This window comes from Drosophila miranda (genome assembly GCF_003369915.1).
Source record: "Drosophila miranda strain MSH22 chromosome Y unlocalized genomic scaffold, D.miranda_PacBio2.1 Contig_Y1_pilon, whole genome shotgun sequence".
Classification (NCBI taxonomy): Eukaryota; Metazoa; Arthropoda; class Insecta; order Diptera; family Drosophilidae; genus Drosophila; species Drosophila miranda.
In genome coordinates this window covers 28,154,754-28,181,976 of record NW_022881603.1, presented here as the reverse complement: position 1 = coordinate 28,181,976, position 27,223 = coordinate 28,154,754, and the positions used below count along the sequence as shown (strand labels likewise).

At 43.9% G+C, this 27,223-nt stretch overlaps 3 protein-coding genes and 1 pseudogene across 4 annotated transcripts; 2 read left to right on the top strand and 2 right to left on the bottom strand.

Annotated features, from left to right (window-relative positions):
• Positions 1 to 1,010: 1,010 nt before the first annotated feature.
• Positions 1,011 to 8,311, top strand: LOC117192063 (mRNA export factor-like). Its single transcript, XM_033396777.1, has 2 exons — positions 1,011 to 1,466; positions 7,614 to 8,311. The coding sequence occupies exons 1-2, from the start codon at positions 1,080 to 1,082 to the stop codon at positions 8,145 to 8,147; spliced, it is 921 nt and encodes a 306-aa protein (XP_033252668.1). The 5' UTR covers positions 1,011 to 1,079; the 3' UTR covers positions 8,148 to 8,311.
• LOC117192066 lies at positions 8,239 to 8,932 on the bottom strand (annotated as a pseudogene).
• A 197-nt stretch (positions 8,933 to 9,129) lies between these two features.
• LOC108159760 lies at positions 9,130 to 22,367 on the bottom strand. Of its 2 annotated transcripts, XM_017293317.2 has the most exons (8): positions 22,068 to 22,367; positions 16,432 to 17,230; positions 14,770 to 14,896; positions 12,193 to 12,325; positions 12,056 to 12,132; positions 11,622 to 12,003; positions 10,821 to 11,548; positions 9,133 to 10,761 (listed from the first exon to the last, which is right to left on the bottom strand). In XM_017293317.2, the coding sequence occupies exons 2-8, from the start codon at positions 17,119 to 17,121 to the stop codon at positions 9,989 to 9,991; spliced, it is 2,910 nt and encodes a 969-aa protein (XP_017148806.2). In that variant the 5' UTR covers positions 17,122 to 17,230; positions 22,068 to 22,367; the 3' UTR covers positions 9,133 to 9,988. The 2 variants fall into 2 exon arrangements, with proteins under 2 accessions (XP_017148807.2, XP_017148806.2); XM_017293318.2 differs by lacking the exons at positions 14,770 to 14,896; positions 16,432 to 17,230; positions 22,068 to 22,367 and adding an exon at positions 13,081 to 13,403 and having other exon boundaries at positions 9,130 to 10,761.
• On the top strand, positions 16,011 to 16,291 carry LOC117192067 (protein Aster-A-like). Its single transcript, XM_033396778.1, has one exon. It carries the CDS (start codon positions 16,038 to 16,040, stop codon positions 16,263 to 16,265), a length of 228 nt encoding a protein of 75 aa, XP_033252669.1. The 5' UTR covers positions 16,011 to 16,037; the 3' UTR covers positions 16,266 to 16,291.
• Positions 22,368 to 27,223: the final 4,856 nt, after the last annotated feature.

Here is a 27,223-nt window from a genome sequence, read left to right as displayed (position 1 = left end):
TGAGGGATGATGCAATACAAAAGTAACTTAAACCACTTTCATATATGGCTTCATCATTCGATACAGTAATACTCGGCGATATAAACAAAAGCAGGTGAACAGAGGCAGCTGTAAAGCACGAGTCCTCAGTTGCACTTTTATAAAGAAACGATTTACACTCGATCTGGCTATATTTACCAGCCATATAGCTGGTGTGACGTGACTGTAAATAAAATAGGGTATTCGCAGCACGACCTGTGATTTGCCATAATTTCTAAATAAATCAAACCCCATTACATCATTAAATTGGGAAAAAACTGGCACCATTAAGTAGGTCCTTCACCATTTTGTCGAGATATACCGAACTGAACTTTTGCTTTTGCAAATAATCAAGGTACATGTCTATTTCTGTATGGCCGATCTGTCTGACATGTCTTTTCGTGATCGGGACAGTCCTGCCAATCGATTGGATCCGCTATGCGCGGAATGCCTGTGTCTTATTTTACTCAGAAGAGCATTCCTGATATTTATTTTCCAAGGAAAATGATTGGCACTCTATACAAGAGTGTTATCTGCAACAGGTTTTAGGTAGGAGTGAGAATGTTGGTATACCGTCTCATTGATGTTAACATTTTGCAAACTACTTTCATTTGAATTCACCAATTCACCAGAGGCAGGTTCCTCTACTGTATACTACTGTATCTAGATGATTTTATGACTGAAAACCATGATTTTTTTTCATGCCAATCAAAAAAATAAAACGCCGATAGGTTCCGCTTATCGCACAAAAATACCGATAAGTTTGTGCAGCTACCCTGTGCATCGATGAGTAGAAATAAAAGTCGGCACATCTTATCTCGCGACGTGAAACAGCACAAAAATATCGTAAACTATCTCCCAATTGATAATAGATGATACAAAAAATCCACACAATAATAATTTCGCCAGTCTAAAAAATATTACCCACATATATATTATCGATGTATTGATATATATTTAGCATCTCTAATCTGCTCTCATCTTTAAGCAATACACAATACAACATTCGCGACGACAACAACAAAAACTTAACAATTTTCCGACATTTAAAGAATAAAATCATGTTTGGGGCCACACAATCATCGAATCGCATGAACGATTTCGAGGTGGCATCGCCGCCCGACGACTCTGTTTCGGCATTGGAGTTCAGCCCAAGCACATTGCCTTCCAAAAACTTCCTGATTGCCGGCAGCTGGGACAGCAGCGTACGTTGTTGGGAGGTGGAACAGAATGGAGCAACAGTGCCAAAATCGATAAAATCAATGGGCGGACCAGTGCTCGATGTGTGCTGGTCTGACGATGGTACGAAAGTGTTTATGGCGTCCTGCGATAAGCAAGTAAAGCTCTGGGACTTGGGATCGGATCAAGTAATGCAAGTGGCGGCTCACGATGGGCCAGTAAAAACATGTCACATGGTAAAGGGGCCGAACTGGGATAAAACATTGAAGGTAAGCCTCTGCCATTCCCTCAGCTACAATACAGTAAAACCTAATTCCTTTTGTAAACTTTTAATAGCACGGTTTTATTATATGTTCTTCTTTCTTGATCGTCGTATTCGTATGAATGTGTGTTGGCACCTGATCTGTCCTTGTCCTCGACAAGTATCGATATATCGAGTACATTGGTATTTCTTATAATACTATCGATGAGTAAATCTTAAACTAATATTAAAATCTTATAAACTAATATTCATATCTTACATTCGGGCAACCTGACTACAGATCGCCCACGATCTACACACTAAGGCATACAGTTGGTTAAACATTTCTTATTCGGTGTTGTCTTACTTAACATACTATTTCATCGATTAACAACATGAGACCATGGTTTTATCCTTACACTCTACCCAGGGTTTAAGCCTTGCTGGTTCTAGTATACTTCGGAATGGCATTTGCGTCAACTGACAGTCCTCAATGTCGACAACCTCATAACGATCATTATCCAATACTCTATTGATCCTGTACGGTCCTCGATACTTTGGTGCGAACTTCTTATTGATCCCCGGTGTTGTGTCCACATGCCGGACTGCTACATAGTCACCAGGTTCATACTTTAATGGGGCTCTATGTTTATGGGCATACATCTTCTCATTTCTTTTCTGCGACAGCCGTATGTTCTCACTTGCTATTTCTCTTATAGTTTCCAACTCTCTAAGTTCTGACGCTAACTTCTCCTCTAGGTATTAGGTTAATTCATCTACAACGGGTCCTTTCTGGGGTATTCCAAATAACAATGTGCTAGGTGTCCTTTTCGTACTGCTGTTAACGGAGTTATTAATGGCGTGCTCTACCTTGCTCAGCAACCTATACCAATCGGCTTGCTCAAGGGGCTCTGACAGTTTTCCTAACATAGGAGTAAGAACACGATTCACCCGCTCCACTTGGCCATTTGCCTGCGGTGCACCTGTAGCTACCTTAATGTGCTCTACCCCTATCTCCTGCAGAAAACTAGAGAACTCTAACGAGGTGAAACAGGTCCCACGATCTGATATTATCCTAGTAGGGCGACTATAGAAATCAAAATATTTACTTAAGGCATCCTTCGCTTCCCGCGTGCTGGTACTATTAACCGGGAACAATTTGACAAACTTAGTGAATGCATCTATTACCACAAGGAGGTGTTTTCGCTTAGATCTAATACTCGGCAACGGACCCAAATGATCAACATGTAGGGTATGAAAAGGAACACACGACTTTGGGATACTATGGAGCGTTCTGTTATGGATTGTTTTAGGCATCGAGTGTAGTATACACGGTATACAGTTTCTGATGAACCTTGCCACTTTACTTCTCATTGACGGAAACCAGTAGGTCCTCAAAAGGTCACTCACGCACTTCTCTGCGGCCAGATGTCCTAGTTTTTCGTGTGACCGCCTTATCAACTGCTCTTCCATACACATTGGTACATAGAAATATAGTTTGTTTTCACAACTCCTCTTGTAAACAATACCATCTATCATTTCAAAATCTACTTCAATTCCATCCTCTAGCATTTTTCGAATCCTAACTACTTCCTTGTCTCGCATCTGTTCTGTTTGCAATATCAAATCAACATCTTCTGGCGTTGCACCTACTACCCCAACTATCAATGATTTTAGTAATCTTTCCTCCTGAAACTCTAACTTGTCCCTCTCTACTGTATCCTCAACACATTTTTTCTCTTTATCTGAATTCCTATTACTAATGTACTTTACTCCCCCACCACATCGTTAACGCTTCTTCTACATTGGCTCAAATCTCTAATTTCAATCTTCGATCCATCCTCTTCCCTATATTCACTATTCTCTATGTTATCTCTACAATCACTACCAAGGTTCTCTCTATCATCAGACTTCCACCTATTTCCCAATCTACTTCCTACTGCACTTGATTCTCCACACTCAATCGCAGGGTTCTGTACGGTACTACTACGCTCTCTACTGATATTTAATTCTCTACACTTAATCACAGGGTTCTCTACGGTACCTCTATGCTCACTACCAGGGTTGTCTCTACTTACACTATTCCTTGTATATTGCTTTCTACTCTCATCTTTTTCTAAATTAGACTTTTCTAAACCGTATTTGACTCTATAACCATCCTCTAACATATTCGTCACTTGATCTTGTCTGCTCAGCGCATCAACGTGCGCCATACTGGCTCCAGGTCTGTGCATAATGGAGTAATCATAGTTCTCTAACTCTAGGGACCACCGTGCTATCTTAGGACTAATTGACTTTCTGGTTAACGTCTGTACTAACGAATTACAATCCGTGATTATTTTGAAGGACCTATTCTCCAAATATGCTCTAAAACGCCTCAATGCATAAATTATAGCCAATGTCTCTAGTTCGAAACTATGATAACGTGATTCTCTTTCTGTTGTTTTGCCGGAATAATAGGACACAGGGTGCATCTTCCCATCATCTTGTCTTTGCATCAGTATTGCGCCATAACCGTATGAACTTGCGTCTGTATGTAATTCCGTTTCTCTATTTGGGCTAAAAATGGCTAATACCGGAGGATTTGCCAACGCATTCTTAAGAGTTTCAAACGTCTTCACCTGTTCTCTATTCATGGGAAACGGACCACCTTCTTTTAACAACTGCACCAAGGGCTTAGCTGTCGTCGCAAATGACAACATGAAACGTCGAAAATACGAAAAGAATCCCAAGCATGAGTGCAGTGCTTTTACATTTTGAGGGACTGGGTATTTTTTCAAGGCCTCAATATGGGAATCACTAGGAACTATTCCGTTTTGATTAACTTTATACCCCAGGAAATCGATGTTTCGATTGACAAACCTACACTTTTTTAGATTTATCTCTAAATTTTGCTCGCTAAACCGAATGCATAGTCTTTTTAATATATCCATGTGTTCTTCAACTGTTTTAGTCGCTACTAATATATCATCCATGTACACTACAATGCTTTTGTTCCTAATAAAGTCTCTCCAGAGCTCCGAAATAAATCTCTGAACAATAGCGGATCCATTTTTTAACCCAAAGGGCATTCTCAAGTACTCATACTGTCCTTGCGGTGTCACAAACGATGTATACGGAACTGATTTTTCTTCTACGACTATTTGATGATACCCACTTTTCAAATCTATAATGGAAAAACAGCACTTGTTTTCTAAAAACTCAAGACAGTCCTCAATAAGGGGCAATGGGAAATTATCTTTAACAATTCGTTTGTTCAGACCACGGTAATCGACACACATTCGAAGTTCTCCTGATTTTTTTTTTACTAGGACCAACGGGGAAGCATAAGAAGACTCACTATGACGGATTACTTTCTTTTCTAACAGATCATCTACTATTTCAGCTACTTTCTCTCTCTCCTGGTAGGATAAACGACGCGGAGTACAATGAAATGGTGTTGTTTCTGTTACACGAATCTGCATCTGATACTTTGGTGGTGCTTTAAAGTCAAATTCTTTGTGTAAATAGTATGTCTTAATAACTTCCCTACACTTTTCTGCAAGAGTGGGGCCAAATTCGAAACCTACGTTAATATGTTCCTCTTCATCAATCTCTACCGCCGCACAAAAGTTACTGAACTCGTCGCCTTGATTCATATTCTCGATGGCCATTTTGTCATTCCTTGAGTTTTCTTGTGTCTGATTTTTAAATGGATTAGAACGTTTGATTAGCTCGCTTCTTTCTGATTGATTACCATCTAACTTATCATGTAGTCTTATGTTAATATTATTTTTACGTTCGGTGAATAAAGACGCGCAGGTTAAACTAATAGCTTTTTGCTTTAACGAGCTTAATGGTGTGTGTTGCTTCGCATTGATATTTTTCTTATGAACTAATTTTACTTCAATAACTTTAAGGGCATCGCGTCCCAACAATACCGGCAAAGGCAGCATGTTATCATCTACGATGTTTAATAAAACGATATATTTCTTTGTGCAAAATTCAATATGGCACTTAAATTTACCCCATATGGGAATTGGTTGTCCTCCTAGTCCATAGTATTTCCTAACTTCATTATAGGCTTCAACTATAGCCGACTTCGGTATCAAAGACTTATGAATAAAACTTACAGGGCTACCTGTATCAAATAGACTAAAAATACTGACGCCTCTTTGTTCACCAAACGGAAGTCATAAAGTGATTAACTGGACAGCCGCTAAATCGTCGTTGTTTTTTTCTCCTGGTCGCTCCTCATCTTGAACTGCAGCTACCCTAGTGGCCATCTTTCGTTTCGGGCACTGCGAATATAGGTGGCTGGTACTCCAACAGTTAAAACATGCCCCATCCGGTCTCTTTGGCTGACTGCATTCCTTCATAACGTTCCCAAATTGCCAGTTGCCAATTGACAGTTGTAGCAACGCATTGCGCCACCACCTTGCTGCTGCCCAACTGCCATACTCACATTTAGTTTTCCCTTTGTCATACCTTCGCTACGAATTGCTACGACGCCAGGAGCTCTTCTGACCTTATCATAGGTGACCATCTTGTCACGCAACTCGTTGAGTGTGCTCCAATATAGCATGGATGCTGCCATGCCCGTCTTGTCCTGCAGTCCCTCTACGATGAATTTGACCACATCGCTCGTGGCCATGTCTGCTTGCGACGCTATGCTGCACATTGCGACGAAATATTGCAATGCGCTTTCATTATTTGCAATTTTCCGAGCCTCCAGTCGCTTTCCAATGTCCCACGCTGTCACTTTCTGCTCAAAGACGTTGAGCAATTCTGCTCGCATCAATTGCCAAGTCAAAGGCGCCACATGGTCGATGTACGCCTTCGCCGATCCGCATAGCAGCCGCTTCGCTAATATCCAGCATTTGGACTCGGATACACCATGGAAATTCATAATGTCCTCAAAGTTACTTATCCAACTGGTTACAGCCTGGTCGTCATCTCCAGAAAATGGACGCATCAACGCCTCAATGTGTGTCAAGTCGATGCAATCTCTCGGCGTTTCCAACTCCATAGCCTCTTTCTCCGTTTTCAATATGCTTAATTTGAGATCAGCTAAGCGCTTGCAAAAAACGTACAATTGTTCCAACTGCTGCAAACGGCGCGATTCTTCTTCGTATTCATCTGATCGCATGGTCAATTTCGAACAAGCGTTGTCTTGTCGCGGCATGAATGCTTCTCGAGCCTTCTGCACATTTTAACCATATTCTTCTGGCGCCGCTTTTACTGCGTGTTATGCACTACGGTTGTCTCTATCTATCTCGCGCTCAACCGGGACTGCAAAAATGTCTTTTTTTTTTCATGTGGAAAATTTGTATTTTATTGTAAACAAGTTTACTGCTACCTTTCGTGGCAACTTAATCTAGTTTTACATTTAAGGGGAAAAACAATTGATCACAGGAGATACATACTAAAACTTAATGTTACATATATGGAGTAGGTACATACATTATTTAGAATATTTACAAAAAGTTAATGAGATGTTATAGGAGGGATCTAGTAGGGAGATCCAGTGGATGACTCCTTTTGAGTCTTCTTTTCCTTGGCGGGTTAATTAGACGTCTGGCTAGCGCATTAGGGTGACCACCAAGTCGTTGCAAGTACCTTGCTGCATGTAATTGTATAACATCGCCCACTTTGGGAACCTTTAGGTCCCTCTCGATGTCGCTGTTTCGTATGTACCATGGAGCATTGCATATTCGTCGTAGAATTTTTGACTGAGCAACTCTAATTTTATTTAAGTTGGTTTTTAAGCAAAAATGTCTGCCTGCATAGTCTCATCTGCGCTTGGCGCCGTATTACCTAGCTCATGCGTGTCTTCCATGATTTTTTTTACTGCTGTACGTAATTGGTGTATGTTGGCATCTTGATCAAAATATACGTTTTGCCTACGCAATATGCCGCTAAGTTCACTTTTGGTTTTCGCTCTTATGTCTGCATAGTTCATCACAGAGTTTTTTTTTGGGCAAACCCCACACCTGATATGTAAACTTTTAATAGCACGGTTTTATTATATGTTCTTCTTTCTTGATCGTCGTATTCGAATGAATGTGTGTTGGCATATCGATACTTGTCGAGGACAAGTACATTGGTATTTCTTATAATACTATCGATGAGTAAATCTTAAACTAATATTCAAATCTTATAAACTAATATTCATATCTTACACTTTGTTAAATAGTTTTGGGATACCCGATCGCCTAACCCAATGATGGCAATTAACTTACCTGAACGCTGCTATTGTGCGGATGGGGAGTATCCCATGGCCGTTGTGGGCACTGCATCGCGGGGCCTAATCATATACTCGTTGCAGAACACTCCTATCGAGTACAAGCGGCAGGAGAGTCCATTGAAATATCAGCATCGCACCATATCGATTTTTAGGGATAAGAAAAAAGAGCCCACTGGATACGCTTTGGGCAGTATTGAGGGTCGCGTGGCCATCCAATACGTGAACCCGGCTAATCCCAAAGATAACTTCACGTTCAAGTGTCATCGCTCCACAAGCACCTCTGGCTTCCAGGACATTTACGCCGTAAACGACATAGCATTCCACCCGGTGCATGGCACTCTGGTCACAGTCGGCTCTGATGGCACATTCAGCTTCTGGGATAAGGACGCCCGTACTAAGCTCAAGTCTAGCAATGCCATGGATCAGTCTATAACCAAGTGCGGATTTAATTCGAATGGCCAAATATTCGCTTACGCGGTTTGATACGATTGGTCAAAGGGCCATGAGTACTTCAATCCAGGAAAGAAGACACAAATTTTCTTGCGCTCGTGCTACGAGGAATTAAAGCCAAGGATCAATTGATTGGAGGCTTGTTTTAGTTTGGAGTTAATCGACAGTATGAACTGCGAATAAAATTAATTCAGAGCTTAACACATGTTTATTTAATTTCACTAATGGTGGCCTTTGTCGTCGTGACCGTGCCCATGGCCATGCCAATGCCCAAACCATACTCGACGGCGATGGTCGCAAGAAAGGCGCAAAAGCCAACGCCGAGACCGCGGAAGAGAAAGGCGTTCAGACGAGATCTGTGGGTGCCGAAGGCCTTCTTCTCGTAGCGCCAGGCTTCATTCCTAAAAGAATCCAAACAATTAATATCAAATAGGACAGCAAATACATCGCAATTGAATGCAATTACCTCAGCCATGGATCACTCAATCCCTGGCGACCCAGAGCTTCTTTCACTTCCACCAGCTGTGGCACGTTTTCCACCTTGTAGATCGATGGATGTGGCACCTTGTAGGGTTCTCCGTGATGTCCACCCATTGTTTGCTGTGCCTTTGCTGGAATTTAAACCAAATCAATTAGATTCTTCGTGTAATTTGAAAGTTTAACCTATCCCTGAACAATTACATAAGAATGTTTATGTTTTGAAAGTTCTTCGGCTTACTGGGCAAAATAAAATGAATAGGAATTAAGCACAATAAGCTCCAAATTCAACTTTAACTGTAATAACACCCTTGTTTATGTGAATTTCGGAGAAAATATCAGAAAAATAAAATTAATAAAGTACACACAGTTGTCTAGAGATGATCAATGTGACGATAGGGTTTCCCAGCTGACTTATCGATATATCGCTAAAAGGGGCTAAAAAATTACAAAAAGATTGTGCTGAAGATAACGTCTATCGATATTTGAAAAAAGCGTTCGCTAGATTTAATTTTTCGAATATTTCTTTATTAGTTAAACGTAAATCCGTAGAACATTTGTAATTTGTAAACGTGCTTAAGTGAAAATATACATGAATTATATTTCATTTAATTCTCTAGTTACACAATAAGTAATAGTAATATTTGCAGGATTTATATATTAATAGCGATTCTTTTAATTAACTTATATATTGTGTTTGTGGTTATTTTAATAGATCACTTTACTTTAAAACACTGTCACTACCATTGGAAATTGGAAATCAGTTTAAAGCATACAATAGATACATTCTCGTATAACGAAATACTGTTCCTTACACTCTTGTTGGTTTGTCATTTTGCATTGTATTGTAAAAGCTAGTTACAAAAACGCATGATCCGCATGCCCCTTAATCACTCTTAAAATACAATACATATATAGGTGTATATTCATAAAGAATTCTCACAAACGGTTAAATCATATTCAGTTCCATCGAACACTTTTAAGCTTAATTCTGATCTGGAAATGCAGAAAGCACGAACATTCAATTAATCTATCAATCTATAAACATTTCATCTACTTTTGAAGCGTTTTTTATGGTTTTTTTTTCATTTTTGTAGTGTGTTGCGTTCTTTGCTGGAAAATGCTTTGAAAAATCAAGGGGACCAAATCTGTTCCAATCTCTGCTCTGCTCTTAAGGTTATGCTTGGTTAAAGGTTAAAAGAGGTTCCATTCATTTTGGGGGGCTATATCTGGTTAAATAGGTTTCTTTTGAATCACATTTCGAGTTTCATAACTTAACACATGTTGCTACAACAATTTAGGTATTTTGAAATTAAATTGTACTTTTAACTTGTGTTCCTTTCTCCGCTCTAGTTTCCACTCCCTGTTTCTTTTCACTTCTTTTCACCGAACTCTGTCTAGATCCTGTCCTCTGCCAGTATCTCGTTGAGCAGTCGATTGAGGCTGTCCAGGCCGGTGAGAAAGCCGCCGTCGGGTCCATGGTGAACGGGCGCCACGGGCGGAGTGGGTAGCATGCTGCCATTGCGTGTCACAAACGCTGTGTGAGCAAAGTCAATGAGGCGAACGTCCACAAAGCACTGCGAGTCGTCTGTAGGTGGCGCCGACATGTCCAGCGACTTGGAGCCATTCTGAAGCAGTGCAGAATTAAGCTGTTGCGGCTCAATGCCACCGCTGTTGTTGTTCTCCCCCTCAGCACCGGCACCGGCACTCCCACTGCCACTGCCGCTGGAACGACGCTCCAGCGAATCCAAGAGTATGCCTGCCATCATGGAGTTCGCAATGTTCTCACAGCTGCGCTGCGGGGCCGTCTTTGCGGGCGACGAGGCGGTGGAGACGGGTGGCGAGGTGATCGTAGACTTTTTGGCCTCCCTGGAGTCGCAGTCATCGTGGGCCGCATAGTGTTCGTCGTCGTCTTTGCAGCGCAGACGCTTGACAGCTCCCTTTACCGATTTGAGGGACGAGGCGCTGGAGGAGGCGGGTGAAACCAGAGACTTGACGGTGCCGCCGTTGGAGACACTCGAGTTACCGGCAGTGTGTGGAGGAGAGGTTGGCTCAGTCCCGGTGCCTGCTGATGCCGCATCGAACGATTTGTAGCGCTTAAACATGGCCTCTGTGGATCCAATGACGCTGCCCTCATAGTCGGAACTGGCATCGTCAGAGCTGTTGTTGCCTGTGGAAGAAATGAACTGTTAAACATCTGGCAACATTGTAAGATTGTCTTATCCTTACATGTCTGTCGACCGCTGGCCACGGCCTTGATCTGCTCGGACAGGCCGGAGAAGTCATCGCTGCTGTTGCTGCTGTAGTTCATCCAGGAGTCACCGGAATGTGGCGATGAGGTGGCCACGTTGGGCAAAGCTGGCTCTGGATCCAGGAATACTGTCTCTTCGGAAATTGGAATGAATGCGGGGGCGGGCTGCACACTGCTGCTCTGAACCTTGGCGCCCGCCGATTTGTCAGCCGTGACGCCACAGCTGCGTGGCGGTGGCATAGCAGCCGGGTGCGCCTGCTCCTCATCCTCTTCCTCGTCGGTGGTGGTAATGATGGCCGACGACTGCTTGACCCCTCGGGCCGCTGCTTCCCCAAAACCGCGCTTGTGCAGATGGCGGCGAGTGGCCAGATTCAGAAGACCGCTGGAATCGTTCGATGCATCAGCATCGTAATTGCAGGCATCTCCACCCGTGCTGCTATTGGTGGCCGAGGCATTGCCGCTGTCAGCAGCCACCAGGTGCAGGTCCTCATCCGTGTCATGGGACTCCAGTTCGTCGCCTGCCTCATTTCCCGCCTCGTCCTCGTCTTCGATGTCGTCATCATCTATGCTGTTCTCCGGATGATAGTCGAAAGCCGTTGTCGCGATGGTCGCCGACTTGGGGGCCTCCGGCCACTCATCCAGGCTGATCGATGGAGGGTAGGCCATCGGATTCTCCTCGAAGCCCTCGTAGACAATGAGCAAGGAGCTGATGTGGACATGGGAAACATGGAAAGTAAGTCACAAAACTCTCGGGAAACCTGTGGAGTGCTCGATCTTACCAGGAATAGAATCTGTAGCTGGACTGCTTCTCAATAACTCTGCGCATCTGGAGCAGTCGCTGCAGGATCTTGCGGATCACGCGGATCCTCAGCCGGAAGCCGTTGTAGAAGAAATCATGAAGGGCCTTCTTGAAGCCATCCTCTTTCAGTTCGCGGCCCCAGTACTTGTCCCGCTTGACATACTGCTCGAGATCGGCCTGGTATGTCTGCATGCCGCAGAGGCGTACACCCAGGGAGCCCGATGTGCTGGCCGCGCACTTAGCCATCTGCTTGGAGCGCTTCTCCGCCGAGGCATCGTCCCCGTGCTGGCGGGTGCCCATCTTCAGGTCGAGAATGCAGGGATTGCGGAACTGCGAGGTGATGTTCTCGAGCATAAGGAAGTCTGCAAAGGCGAGGTTTAGTAACGATTCCCAAGACAGAGATGGAATACTCACATTGCTTGTTGGAGTTGTCAAGTTGGGAGATGCTCTTGATCACGTCGGCTGCGTTGCCGTTCTTGTGGACCTTCATTCTGAAAATGTATTCCCGTATAGCTGGTTCTCATTCATGGCTAATTGATTGATTGACTTACCTAAGCACTTCGTCCCGCTTCCTCTTGGAGGCGCTCATCTTGCGGACGGGCACGGCGGCCGCGTCATCCCGGAAACTGGGCGAGTATCGCTTGTCCAGCTTAATGCCTCCCATGCTGCTGGCTTGCATGACGCCTGGAATAGATATAGAGTCGGGACCGGGACGGCGATTAGTGGATAGTTGCTGAGCACAGGCGTCGCTTGATCTTGATCTTGTAGTTGTATGTATTTTAGCATCGAATCGACACGACAGGACAAGTGGGGTCGGGTTAGGAGTTACGTTAGGCGAAAGTATTATATGGACGCGGAGGCAGCGGAGCAACAGCGGGCTGGCCCCTGACTTATGCAAAAAGTTATCCAAACGAATTAGCAGACAGATGGATAGAGTGGATCGACGGTGGAACAGACAAGGCCATATTCAAGTGAGCAAAACTCATCCTCAGACATTGATGGAATGATTTCTATTAAACATCACACAAAAACAGCAGGGTTCCCACAGACATTCGTATGATTATGTATCGTAGTTGTAATAATAAAAAAAAAGTTATGGCCAATCGTAGACCTAATCTAGGTCCAGTGAGTGCAAACAGTGAGAGACTTAACGAGCCAACGCAAGGACAGGTGCAGGAGAAACAGGAGGAGCAGGGGGAACAGGAGGCGGTATGGTACTCAAAAATGAATTTCATTCAAATTTCCCTTCGGTGGATGATGGTTTTTGGGTGCCCTAAACTTAAGAGTAATTGGAACATCGTAGCTAACATATTCGTATTGTAACTGGATTGTATCGTACTGTAGTTGTAATCGTAATTTTAAATTGTGGAGTGGTAATTAACATAGTACAGTATAGTATGTAAAATATATAGTAGATAGAGAGCTTTATTCATACAAACCCTTTTCGGCCATTGTCTTGCTTTCGCTTTGGCTTTGGCTCGCTTGCATTTCTAATCGGCTGTGAGAGTCTCGGAGACGTTGAGGTCCGGAGACAGACAGAGCAGGGCCGATCGGATCGGTTAGGATCGGTAGGGAGACCGATACGAAGACGGAGACGACGGCGACGGCTACGACAACAACGTTCGAGGGGAAGTTGCAGGGCCGGCACGAGCACGAGCACGATGTGCGTTCTGAACAAACACATGAAATAAAACTCGATTTTGTTTGTTGCATTTCGGAAAATAGATTGGAAAAATTGCAATTTGTTTTGGTTTTGTTTGTTTTTAAAGATATTACTCTCTCTCTCTCTCTCTCCGGTTCGCATCAGTTCGGTTCGGTTTGGTTCTGGTTCTGCTTGGATATTGCTTGGGTCAGCCAGCGGCAGATCTCGAGATCGGTTCTGTCAGTCAGGCACCTCGAACCTTTGGATAATACGAGCATAGAGCGTATGTTTATGTAGTGGCAAGGGGCCGACTCACGACCCCCGACCCAGTCACCTATAGAGTGCCCGAATCGAGGGTGTAGTGGCTGCTGGCCTTACTGGTTATTCATTCAATTTCAATTATTGTAGAATTTTTGCAATCAAAAATTTTAAAATTGTACAATCTGAATGGGGGATTTCACAGTTTGCAGGTTGTTTACTTTTTCGTTACTTTACTTTTACTTTGGAGTGGCTTCTCTGGAGTTTAGTTTTTTTTTTTTTTTTTTTTTATTATTTTTCGACTTACCCGACTTGCTGTCTGTTTTTCGGTTACTAACTAAAAGGTTTTGGTTTTTTTATCATAATATTCTCTGGTTCTGTGGTGGTTCTGCTTCTGGTTCTGGTACTGGTTCTGGCTGTGGCAGATACAACTTTTTTTTTTCTCTTTTATATTCGTATCTCGCTTTTCGTATTACAAATTCGTATTCGTTAAAGCTATGATTTAGCTACATATTTAGATGTATTTAAATGGTTCAGTCTTTTCGTCAGTTTTTCATTTCATTTAATTTTTTTTTTTTTTTTGTTTTTTTTTTGTGCTCTGTTTTATTGTATTTCCATTTCAGTAAAAAAACTTACAGACTATGGGTGTATCACATACATATTTGTTAGGTTTTTATATGTAAGAGAAAAAAGATACTTAAAATAAAAATGATATTCAAATGCGACTTTGGCTTTATCTAAGGACGATACAAGAGGATATAACGCATATTGTTTTCGTTTTCTTTTTGTTTGCTTTTTCATCATTTTTTGCTTGTTTGTTTTGTTGTTGCGAGTTAGTACAGAAACAAAAGTTTGATATACATACATTCTACGATATATAGTATGTATGTATGTGTGTGTATAAGTGTGTATATAGCAAATTGGCGATTTCGAGACTCAAGACACATGACAAATCAATTGCTTGGCGCGATTCAAGCCGTATTCAGACTCGCTGTTCATTCATACATTTTGTGATTCATTTACTGTTATTATTCGTTTTAATTTCGACTCGATTTCATGGATATACTACATATTAAGTAGAACGATTCGGTAGTTGTTTCGAAACGAAAGATCAAATGAAGCGCTTCGATTGAATCGATAAGTTGGTAGTTCTTGAACGTGTGATCGCTGCGATCTGATCTATGATCTGATCTGATTGGGGGGGTGGCAATAAAGGCCGGTATCTTACCTTTGTATTTGGGCACAAACTTCAGTATGTCCTGCGGAATGTTCTGGTAAAAGTCCAACTCCCGCAAGTTCAGGGGCTTGATCACCGTCGACTGGTTGAGCAGCAACAGGCGAGTGTGTCCTCCGACCTGCAAGAAAGAAGCACCAAGTCCGACATTAAATACTAGCATCCACTGATCCACTTTTCCCAATTGTGGCAATTTTTCAACTATTCCACCGTCTAGGCCCGCCTTGACGCGTGTGCTATAGCCATAACCGATGGAATCTTATCGCCTCCTACGTCATTTCTCGGTCTTGATCTGTGGAAGCTCAAGTGCTCGGACAGCGAAAGTGCGAAAAGTCCATTGGAGCCTCGAGCGAGTGCCGGAGCTTATTTCTCCATAAGCAGCGGGGAAACAGCACAAACAAAAATTCATATCGCTGCGATATGAACACTATCTCCAGATAAGGGGCAGAACGACTGAGATATCAGTCATCTGCAAATGTCATTTGTTTCTATTCATTGTCAGGAAAATCACATTTGGAATACGTCCCTACCCTATAGTGGCGAATGCCCGACAGTCTCCGGTAGAGACTCGCGGATACCGTCACCGGCGCCATGGAGGCGCTGCGGTTTCGCTTTGGGAAGTGGGGCGGCGCCAAGCGCTCGAAATCGGCCAGCAAGCCCGTAACCCGGAACACCACCGCGGCCAGCAGCAGGTCCATCTCCCAGCTACGAACGCATCACTAACTTCGTAAGCCAGGCGCAGGCGGACCACCAGGCACATAAAAGCCAAGTCCGTGGCCTTCGACCAAAACAATTACATGGTGGCTGGGGGCAAGGCGAAGAAGAGAATGTCTAACGCGAGACCGACTACCGCGGATCAGGGCATCACAAAAAAGCGAGGCATGACAGTTGTGGAGGTGATCATTCCGATTAGGGACTCACTGGAGGGTAAATACAACTGTAACGCGCTGCACGAGGGCCGCAAGGTGCTTAATGAGAAAATGCGGGTCCAAGTGGACACGCTATTCAACATGCTGTTCTCCGCTACGTCGCCCTTCTTCCAGAAATTCCACGAGATGCGAAATTCGACGGACCTCAAGCTGGGCGAGTAGCGGAAGAATGCCGCAGGTCTGAACGGGCGCGTCATCACGGTCACCGTCGCCCTAAAGGGCAACACACAGACAGAGAGAGAAAGATAGATTTTGGTATCTTTATGACGTCTGCAGTTCCATATTTGGCCCCCCCTTGGCCCCAAAGTGTCCAAGGTCACCGAGACGCAGACCATGCGCGACTGCACCCGCCCCGGCCAGCTGTACTCCATCGATGCGACCAGCGTCAATGCGGATATTCCCTATGCGGACTCCTTCATGGTCGCCATGCACCTGTGCCTGCGCGGCACCCCCGAGGGGCATACCAAGATCCTGGTCCTGGCCCAAGTCAAGATAGTCAAGCCTGTGTGGGCGGTGGTCCAGTCGTTCATCGAAAAGCACACCAACACCGGAGTCGATTAGTTCTTTCAGTTCCTCTACAGTGCGCTGCTCAGGGATCAGAGGCGAACCACGACGCTGCCTGCCAGCGGTTCCACTTATTAGAGCGGACAGTTTCCAATAAATACACTTGCAGTTTGCACTAATAATAATCGTAACCGTTTGTGTTTACTTGGAGGGGGGTACTAACCTGATTGGAGAGCGGATGCAGCGCCACTTCATCTTCATTTTCAAGGGAATCCTTGCCGAGCAGAGAGGAGGCTTGCTTTGGCTTGCCGTCGACGGACTTCTCCGAGCTCTGCCTTAGCCACGATGGATGGCCCTTGGAGCCGCCGGATACCCCAGATACTCCGTCTGAAGCAGCGACTGTGTCCAGCAATGGCTGCTGCTGTAGCTGTCTGCTGATGTTGTTGTTGCTGCCACTTCCACTGCCACTGACACTGCCAGTGCTGCTGGAACTGCTGGTGTTGCTGTTGCTCACCGACAGCTGCTGGAGATTGGCGGTTACCAGGCTGCTGCTTGTGCTGGTGCAGGTGCTAGTGCTCCTTGGGTCAACAACATGGTGCTGCTGCAGCTGCTGCTGGGGAAGGTGCTGATGGTGATGGGGTGTTGAGGGAGAGACCGACGTTGCCGTGGAGCCTGGCTGCTGTAGGAAGTTGGAGCCGCTGGCGAACTGCAGCTGAGACTGCAACTGGCTTAGGCTGGTGGAGATTTGGGCAACCAGTTCCTGCTGCTGCTGCTGTTGCTGCTGTTGCGGTTGCTGCTGTTGATGTAGATCACGTCCATGGATGCGCTGTTGCTGCTGTATATTTGGAACATGCTGCTGATATGACGACAAGTCAGAATCTCCCATGCCCCAATCCCCCAAGAAATATACCATTCCCTGCCGCGCGAATCAGTGTAATGAGCTCTGGTTCTTCTCCTTGTGGCTTCTGCTGCTGGTTTGCCCGCTCGACGCAGTTCACTCTGATGCGGCTTTGTTCTTCTGTCTGCAAATATAGATCATAAATTCCGTTACTAAATGGGCCATGTTCGCCGTAATCCCCATGGAATCACCCACAATCTGACCCGCTTGATCGTTTAATCGCTTTAATCGGGCACTGAACCGGTTCCGACACTGCCCCCGGGGGCCTCGGGCTCCCCAGCGACATCGGAACAAGTGCATTCTGACTGCCAGCAGGCGGTAAGCCGGGTTCAATGTCATTTCCGCCACGGAACACGCACGATCCGGAGAAACGAATGGTTCCGAGTCATGCCACACGCGATCACGGCATTTCTGTTCCGGTTACAATTCTGATTCAATTTGCGCGAGGGCATGCGACAGTTGCATGGAGATCTACTGGAAAGCCGAAGGGAACAATGGTCATGAACACATCCCCACAGATCGAATAGCAAATCAGCTGAGAGATCATTCGCTCTGTGGATGACTGAATCATTCGATCCGAAGCACGCCTATCTCTCCGTCAATAGCAATCAAATCGTTTAATGAAGCGTATTTGTAATGGAATACAATTGGGATGCGCGAACGGGGGGACTGGGACGGGTAAGGGAACTAAATTTTTCAAGCGTGTGGCACGGGCTAGGTATGGAGCATCTGTAGATCGTTGATAGGATCGCAGACGGAATTGCGTTGCAGACAGGCTCCCACCACTCTCCACTCTCTCCCTCCATCTAATCGGAACTGCAAATATGGAACTGCAGACGTCATAAAGATACCAAAATCTATCTTTCTCTCTCTGTCTGTGTTTCTGATGCATATTTGCTTGAAATTATTACCTGCACCGTGTTTACCTGGGGCGTCGGGGCCCAGACCTAAGCGGTATAGATAACTTAGATATGGCCACAGATCAGATAGTAACTACTGTGCGGAACGGCCCTTCGCCCGACTTCTGGGAACCACAAAGCGATTAAAAACAACTGCGACTACGACTACGACGCCGGCCATTCTGTTATGTTCAAGCGGCGATGATGAGGTTCATTAACTTGAGTGATTCATGCCGCTGCCGCTGCCGCCACCGACGGGCATTGTCTTGTCTACGCGAAAACAATACGGAGAAATATTATCGCTTTTTAAGAGCTAAGGCTACTCGCACAAGTTATTTTTAACGAAAGCCTTAAGATAAATCATTTTTTTACTTGTTTTTTTTTCAATATTTACAGAGTTTCGGGGGAAAATGTCAGTCTAAAGACACACTCTCGCTCTCTCACAGAGCTACACTATTGGCCAAAAAAATAAGTACACGCTTATGTGCTTTCTTTCACGTCCTATAAAACTTTTCTAATAAACATAATTAAAGAATCAAATTTACTTTTAGTTTTCTAATCTACAATAGACTATAAAAATATTTATCATCATTATCAAAATTTTTCCACTTTTTTCTTACTTTAGATCTTAAAGCATTCTGAACAAAAAATACCGAGCGTCCAAGACTTTTCAGAATTTCAAGGAGAATTTTCCTTTCTTTTTGAAGATTTATGGATAACTTATTTTCTTCAGCAGTACGGCCTATTTTTTACCTCTCATGTATTTAAATATGAAAGAACTCAATAAAAACCAACAAGCCTTTGACCAAATCCTTATAAAATCCATTAAAATTTATAAATAAGTTATTTAAAATAACACCAGTGTATGCCCATCCAGCAAAAATTTAAGCATAGAATTTTATAAAGATGGTTCCACACTTTAATTTTTGTTTTAAATATTTGTCAAGACTGTAACCTTTCCAAATATAAACAATTGGCATCCATACATTTACAAAAATTCGAGCTATTCCATAACAAACAAGCACGACACCGATGTACTTTTTTTTTTGGCCAGTAGTGTATTTTATGGCCAAGCTAATCGGGCAATTAATAGCATGCGATTAAAGATCGAAGATTGAAGATCAAGTCGAGGCAGCGCTCTACAAATCAAGATGATTCAGCGTAATCTAACCTTATCAGAGAGCGGAAAAAACTGTGGAGTCTGTGGGGCAATGGGAATGGAATGGCATGGAAAAATGGCAAACAAACAGAGACCGAAATAAACAAAGGAAATAAAAAAGGAGGTGGAAATCCATGCATGTGTACTATATATTGCGACGCAAAAACTATGTGTGGAACTCCCCCAGTCAGTACCCCAGGGGATGCTCCACATTCTCAGTGTGTTGTGTGTAAATATGTACATGTAAAGCGGTTGTACATATGTGCATGCATGTATATAAGGTGCCTGAAAGTGGGTCAACGCACAGACCTCGCAGACAAAGACACTGAAACAGAGAAACCCAAAACAGCTGCAATTGCGACGCGGAGCCAGACAGAACAGCGCTCTATCGGAAGATATTACTGCCCGAAAGCATATTTGCATGGCAAATCAGAGAAGGAAGCAGAACAGAGCCGATTATACATAGCCATCGATTATATAGCCATGACAACACAGCGAAACAATCCAGTCATTCCCCATTTACGAATTGATTAACTTTTAGGAAATTCCGCAACATTCTCGAAACGTAATGCGAGTAAAGCTAGTGTATTCGGAAAGGTCTGGGCACTGAAAACTAAAATAAAATGTGCAAATTGAAAACTAAACAAACACGTAGTGATATCAATTAAAAACACATTCCCATGGGTTTGTTGACATTTCAGACACTAGACAACGATAACCAGACAGACATTCAGTGTCGGTCGAAGAACATACTCGAACTCCCCCTTGATTTGTTGGCAGCACAAAGAACAGGTAGAGAGAAGGTAGAAAACGAGATGGTTAGGAAAATTGTAAATGGTGTAGGAACTACGAATCGAGGCGAAGTCGTAAGCCTGACCTGACATGCAAATGGGAGAATAAGCACAGAAAAGGAGGCCTGCCTGCCCATATCTGAAGCGTAGCCTCTCCCTAGGTCCCTCGGTGGGACCCGAACTCTGCCCCACTGTTCTGATAAGACAACGAAAGGCAGATTAAGCGGAATTCTGCGAACACTTGGCAACAACAAAAGAGCATACAATGAGGAGCAATTCAAAAAGAAAGCCCTGCGATTAGAGCTTAAAGGGACTGGTGACTACGACTATAACTAAACGAGAGCTAGAGAGAGACAGAGGGAACAGCAACAACAGTTATCATTTGCGAGTGTCTCGTCTCGGCCGCTCGTCGGCAAAACGAAAGCTAAATCTTGCCACAAACAAAAGCGATAAAAACAATAGGCGGAGAGCCACTTGAAACCGGACAAGTACAATGGGTATTTTGTGCAACTTAAACGGCAATTAGTCATACACGTACGATCTACAGGAGCAAAAGCAGTTTGAATGGAAAAAGTTACCAGCTTTGGACGGGGATTTTATATACGAGTGTTTTTCGATTATACCATACCAGTTTTGGGGCAGGTTGATTATAATATTTCGCATATCAAAACAAAAAGCAGCTGTGAAGTCGATATCTAAGCGAATTACGTGCAAAAAATACGATGACGAGGAGGAAAGAGGCGGCCACTACGACACATCTCGCCAGCATACACGCACACATTCACACAAAAGCAGACGCAGAGATAAAACGTATTCAAAACAAAAGATTAACACAAAACAGATAGCCAAAAGACGGAGAAGAAGAAAGAGAAGAAGAAGCAGTCTCTCTAGCTATATTTACAGTGCACATAACGAACGAGGGGGAACGTTGTGAGTTGCTGCGGAGACCGCAACTCTACAGTTATAGCCGATACTAAGTCAGTATGGCTCTCCTCCGGCAGACGCCGCTAATATTAAACGACACGACAAAGAGTGCGTGCGAGAGAGACAGAAAATCAGTCAGCGTGACGTCGGGCGCTGCGTAGCCAGTGCAAATTGATTTGTTCCTTTTGGCTATAAAAATGATCTGATCTGATCCAGATCTGATAGATATGGTCATTATCTATGATTCTGCATTTTTAGTTTTCTCGAATCTGCAATATTGTGGATGCAACAGATTTTCGTCCTTTGTGAGGGCAGAAGGGGGTGGGGCGAAATTTTGAGATATACGTTTTATAGTGACATCTTAAAGGAGTGTGTGTACCAAATTTGGTTACTCTAGCCTTAATAGTCTCTGAGATTTGTGGATGCCTCAGATTTTCGTCCTTTGCGGGGGCGGAAGGGGGTGTGGCGAAATTTTGACACAAAATGGTCAAGGTCCGATATCACAGGAGTGTGGATACCAAATTTGGTTGCTCTGGCTTTTATAGGTTCTGAGATCATTGAACTCATATTTTGCATTTGGCAAAACCGACCATCAAACCTGTGTGTTAGAGAGAGACAGAGCGAGAAAGAATGAAATTGTTTTCTTGATTCTGGCTATAATAATTATACGATCTGGTTCAGATTTTGCACTCTAGAAGATATAGTCATCTTCTACGATTCTGCGCTTTTAGTTTTCTCGTATCGTCGAAATTGTGGATGCCACAGATTTACGCTCTTTGTGGGGGCGGAAGTGGGCGGGGCAAAGTTTTGAAATATTCTTGTAGCAGTGACATATCACAGAAGTCTGGATCCAAGACATCGTTACTCTCGCTCTTATAGTCTTTGAGCACTAGGCGCTGAAGGGGACGGACAGACGGACGGACGGACAGACGGACGGACAGACAGACATGGCTCAATCGACTCGGCTATTGATGCTGATCAAGAATATATATACTTTATGGGGTCGGAAACGATTCCTTCTGGAAGTTACACACATCCACTTTACCACAAATCTAATATACCCCAATACTCATTTTGAGTATCGGGTATAAAAAAAGTTAAATAAAATTCACACGCACACATACGACTCCCACAAATACACACACAATCGGGGCTAAAATTGCTAATCGTTTTTTGGCTACGTTTTACCTTTTTTGAGACAACTCTGGTTGTCCCCAATGTGTTCGAATATTTTTCCAGTTTCCAATTTGTTGGCTTGATTTTCATTCAGTTTGCATTTTTCACGGAGAAAATCTCTCACAAACACACACGCACACAAACACTTGCGTGGCTCTGGATATGTATACGGTTTTATGCTTCTCAATTAAATTTGATTTCTCACATGCGCGTTTCAGCTTATTTTGCACTTATCACACACTTTTTCCACCACGACACTTTAGCGCGCACACGTCCTACTCGAACAACTGTAAAGTTTAAACAAAAGGCCCACAAAAATGATTTTTTTTTTTCTCTAGCCTTATGGTGACTACAGGGGCGAGACTTGCGCCAGAGCGAGAGCACGATAGATAGTCGCAGCACTTGTTTCTCGGGTTTTTTCTGTGAGCGCAAGCGAGCAAGCTATCTGTGCGCGCCTCCCGATACTTTGGTCAGCAGAGAATATTAATGCGAGGGGAGGTTTTGATGCTCATTTTCGTGATGCATTTGTATGTTCCGAGTTAAGGTACGTGGGAATGCCGCACCTTGTATTATTATACTTTGGCTGCGCAGCGCTCTCTCGCTCTTCCGCGTCCCACCAAGGTGGTAGTGTTGCCATTTTAGCTTATCTAAAGCTAGATTTGGCTTATTTTAAAACCAAATTGAAATGCTTATAGCTCGAAATCTAGCTTTTAAGCTTATACAAATTTAGTACAAAACATTTTTGTTTATGTATTGTATTGTAATATTTGATAATTTTTATCGAGAAATCGAACATAAATCATATTTCTTGGTCGTATTTTGGTATATCATCCAATTTTGTGTATAAATGTATGTTAGTTATTCGTTGATAAGTTTCTGTCACACTACAGTATGCACATGTTTGCACATTACATACTAAAAATTAATTTAAGAAGTGGTTGCCAATGTGCCAACTGACCCCACAAAATAGTACTTCTGCTTTTGTAAGGCCGAATTGGGGCCATTTTTACTTTTTAGCTTATTCTAGCTTATTTTTTCTCCAATTTAACTTATGGTGACTCTCGAAAAAATGACAGCACTGCTACCAACAGCCAGCTCTTCCAAAGTCTGGGAGTTCCCCCTCCCATTACATCATATCCAGGCGAGCCAGATTTTCCATTGAGAAGCCAACACGCTCTTGGGCCACGTGAGGTGGTGACCCCTCTGACAAATCATCGCGGTGCACGCACCAGAGCCCAGGATTCCCTTGCAGAAATGGCCAATTTGTGGGTCAACATTTGGCAAAGGATTGCCGATCCAAACCCAATCTTTCCAGCCAGCCAGAGCGCTGTCCAAGATTCCGAGAAATAAATTCAATTTCGGACTAATTGTGACAGAAAACAATAAACAATAGGAAATCTCTTAGGCAAACTGTTTTTTCCGTTAATCTCCGGCCCATTGTTTGTCCAATAAAAAGTCCGCCGCAAATATTTGTTGACGGAAGCCACTGGGGGCCAAGAGCCGGGCGGGCAGCACCTCTCTGGCACCTCCCTGGTTTCCGGATACCTCTTACGGAACGCAGAACAGAGCGCCCTAATTATATTACGGGGACGGCACCCAAAATAACAAAGTGAACAGCTGCTCTTGTTGACAAACGACTCGACGTTTGCCATTATCGTTCACATCTTATCGCAAAAAATTTCATTAAACATCGGCAATCTATAGGCAGATCGGCCGGTAAGGAGTGGAGTGCGTCGAGGTGATATATTGATACTCATTGTCTGGAAGCTCTTGACAAGGAATCAGCTGTGGATCATGGGGCTTTCTGCATTTCAAGTGTAGCGATCGATCGGTCGATACCATTAAGAACTTGAGCAATGACATCAGTTATCAAATTTTTCCATACAATTCCCCGTCCGTTTGACCACGGAACCTAGCCCATCGCCATCGCAAATGTCGGGAAACGCTCGTACATCTACACCGTACCGTACCTCGTACGGGAATTGCAATAGGCTAAGGTTATTATCGAAAGTGTTTACGGGGAATGTCGTAGCTATAAAATAGAGAACACACAGCAGCGAATGAAAGGAAAATCATCGCGTGAGCTTCCGTGGCGTCGTCTCCATTTGGCACATACGAAAATAAAACTCAAAAGGTTTCATTCAGATTGGAAAATGGCAAAAGTGACGCAACACCCGGATATTTTTAACATCAAACACAAGCAGAATAGATTGCAACGAAAAGAGCAGACTTGTCTAGATACTCGTGTACTGTGTCATGCCCCACTCATAACCGATAAGAGCTACATATGATGGGCCCCATCCTCTAAGAGCCGCCTACAACCCGTTCCCACCCAGTTTTCTAGCTCGGCTCGGAGTGGTGTTGTTAGGCCCAATCCCAAAGACCCTGTGGCGCCCCCATAAATAATTTATTCCAAGCGCTTTATGCTCTGCCCATCTGGAGGAGGACGAGAAGTAGGATGGGAGGAGGCAAGGCCATTCATTGTCAAGGCTCTGGGCAAGTAAGTGGGCGCCACACCGCTTGACGCTTCCATTGTTCGTCGCGCTGCCATCCTTGACATTGACTTTGACTGCAGTCGAGCGATGCCTGGCCCGACCTTCTCTCTTTGTGGAAGGCAATGCCTGCATATATGCGTTAGTTCCGTCCATAGGGCATCTAGAATGCAGGTCACACTGAGGGGCAGGCCTGGGCATGATCACGACGGACAAACAACAGTACAGTAGCTTTTCAGTAGATTATAACGTAGTTCCAGATTAAGTTTACCTCCTGCACGTGCCTCACTCATGCCTGGCCAAAACCTCATTCCTTACTTGATTACTGTGATCGCCTCACAGATTCTTGAATATTAGAATACTTAATTGACTGTGGAACGCTTTCAAATAATACTATATGATTGTGTTCTCGGCAAATGTTTTTGGGCGGAATTGTCACTCGGAATTGTCAAATATATGACTATTCCACATTTCACTTGTGTGTGTTGTCGGGGCCTGTTCCGCTGTCGGGTGGGGTAAATACGATTCAGATGCTTCCCGATGATGCCGGATTACATATCCGGCAGGGGCTTCTAGTGGGCCAATTTGGCTGACAGGCGGCCGGCAGCTAGAAGCCAGCAAGAGAAGCTGCCACTCAGGCAGCATGTACTACTGATGATGATGTTGATGGTGTCAATCATTTTCAGAAACTTGTACGTTTGTAATCAGATTATGTGTAATTGACGACAATCAAAACGGAAGCAGATATGTATCCTCGATTGGTGCTGGATGGGAGTCGACCTTGAGATGGAGGCTGGCGCATCCGCAACCGCTCTGCCGCGCCAAGGACACGCGCTGCACCTAAAACTTTTCCCATCATCGATTTTCCTGCCTCTGGGCGAGATAGCAAGGACATGGTGGCTGGTTTGTTTCTGTCGTTGGGCTTGGCCTGGCCGTCTGCTGCGTTATTGATAACTATTATTGAAAACACGCGCCCGCCGCTCGTGTGATTCCAGCTCAATTGGAAATACTCAGAGACACAAGTGCCACAACAGCAGTTGGGCAATTGAAAATTTACAACGACAATCAAATGAGTTATTCATCATTTCTCCAGTTACCTATGATCAAAGACTATACAATACCAAGATGTTGCATGAGCGACCAAAAAGCTGTTCTATGGCGGGTCCTAACATTAGGACCCAAAAGGCACGAGGGAGCGCGCGGGGTTTCAATTCCCTTTTCGCCTGTACTTCGTCTCTACCGCGACCCCGCTGCCCATCGGTTTCGTCTGTTCGGCAATGCCTTCCCCAGCAACGAAAAAATTCTGGACTCTCGAGCCTCAGCACCGTCGAAGCGGTGGTCGCGGATCGCCGATGTCTTTGGAGCGGCACAGTGGGACCTTTGACCGTCTCAGCTTGCTAAATTAGTTAGTGAATATGAGTTCAATAAATATTTGCACACTGAAAAAATGTTATACTTTGAGTGCTTATACATATCTCCTAAACTAAAACTATCTTGAAAATTCGATTGGAAAATTCTCTATAAGATACGTACATTAAATTTATCTAAAGCACTCATACAATTTTTTGACTATTTCGGCTGAGTCCCCACTGTGCCGCGCCAAAGACATCAGCGACCACGCTGCCCTACGGCATGATGCAATTATACAAGGTGGTCTCGTCGGGAGCCGAAGTTCGTTCGTGTTGTCCCTTATCGTCAGAGCATGCTTGCTTGTTGATGATGAAGGTTGTTCACGGACGAATTTTTTGATATATTCTTAACCCTTCTGTCCCGACAACAACAAAATTATAAAAAGCATATAAAAAAAATACCACAGAATTAGAAGTAATCTTTATATATTATGTAAAAGAACATTTTAATATAACTAAAAATGTTGAAGAAAAATTATTAATGGCTGCATAAAATTTAAATATTAATATATCAGTAAAATCATTTTATTTTAAAATTTTAAAACCCACGGGCCTGTTAAGGGTTAATCAACATCAACATATACCGTCTCACTCACACTCACTATACTATGTGCCCTTCACTCGCACTTATTGCTAGCATACGTTAAGGGACTAACTTTTGCCGACGAGACCACCTTGTATAATTGCATCATGCCCTACGGTTTCGGCACGCAGACACTGACATGCTTTCACACCGACTCGACGCTGACCGCGGCATTGACGAAGCCGAGTAGCATTTTGGAGGCGAAGGTAGCGTAAAAGAGAATTGAAGTACTAGCCCCGCGCGCCCGTACCATGAAGCGTCAAACGAAAATTGAAAAAGCATTTGTTCCTCATGCAACATCTTGGTATTGTATAGTCTTTGCTAGTTTATCAGATGATTTTAATTTACCAGCGATAAAAACAGTTGAGCTGAATGGATGGAATGCCTTTCGATAGCAAATAACAGGCTCAAACAGGCTTCGATTAATGATAGATAAAAGTTAAGAAGCCACTCTCTGACATGGTTCGATGAAAGAAGCACAATAACTGAAACCATCACGCCTTCGATAGCAGAAATGCTTCGAATAAATGGAAGAGCCACCCTCTGACATGATTCAATAAAGGTCAGGCATTAATGCTGTTGCATGCGAAGATATCGATAGGTGATATCCCATAGAAGCGGTGAGGAGGAAAGAAGTTCGAACATAGTGGCAAGGCCAAAATTTAAGGGGAAAGGGTTAGCAAG

Coding starts and splice junctions, on each gene's coding strand:
- LOC108159760 (XM_017293317.2), bottom strand. CDS start 17,121: ATGGTATATTTCTTGGGGGATTGGGGCATGGGAGATTCTGACTTGTCG. Junction 12,004..12,055: donor TGACAACTCCAACAAGCAAT/GTGAGTATTCCA, acceptor TCGCCTTTGCAG/ACTTCCTTATGCTCGAGAAC. Junction 11,549..11,621: donor AGCTACAGATTCTATTCCTG/GTAAGATCGAGC, acceptor TGTCCACATCAG/CTCCTTGCTCATTGTCTACG.
- LOC117192067 (XM_033396778.1), top strand. CDS start 16,038: ATGCGCGACTGCACCCGCCCCGGCCAGCTGTACTCCATCGATGCGACC.
- LOC117192063 (XM_033396777.1), top strand. CDS start 1,080: ATGTTTGGGGCCACACAATCATCGAATCGCATGAACGATTTCGAGGTG. Junction 1,467..7,613: donor ACTGGGATAAAACATTGAAG/GTAAGCCTCTGC, acceptor TTTGTTAAATAG/TTTTGGGATACCCGATCGCC.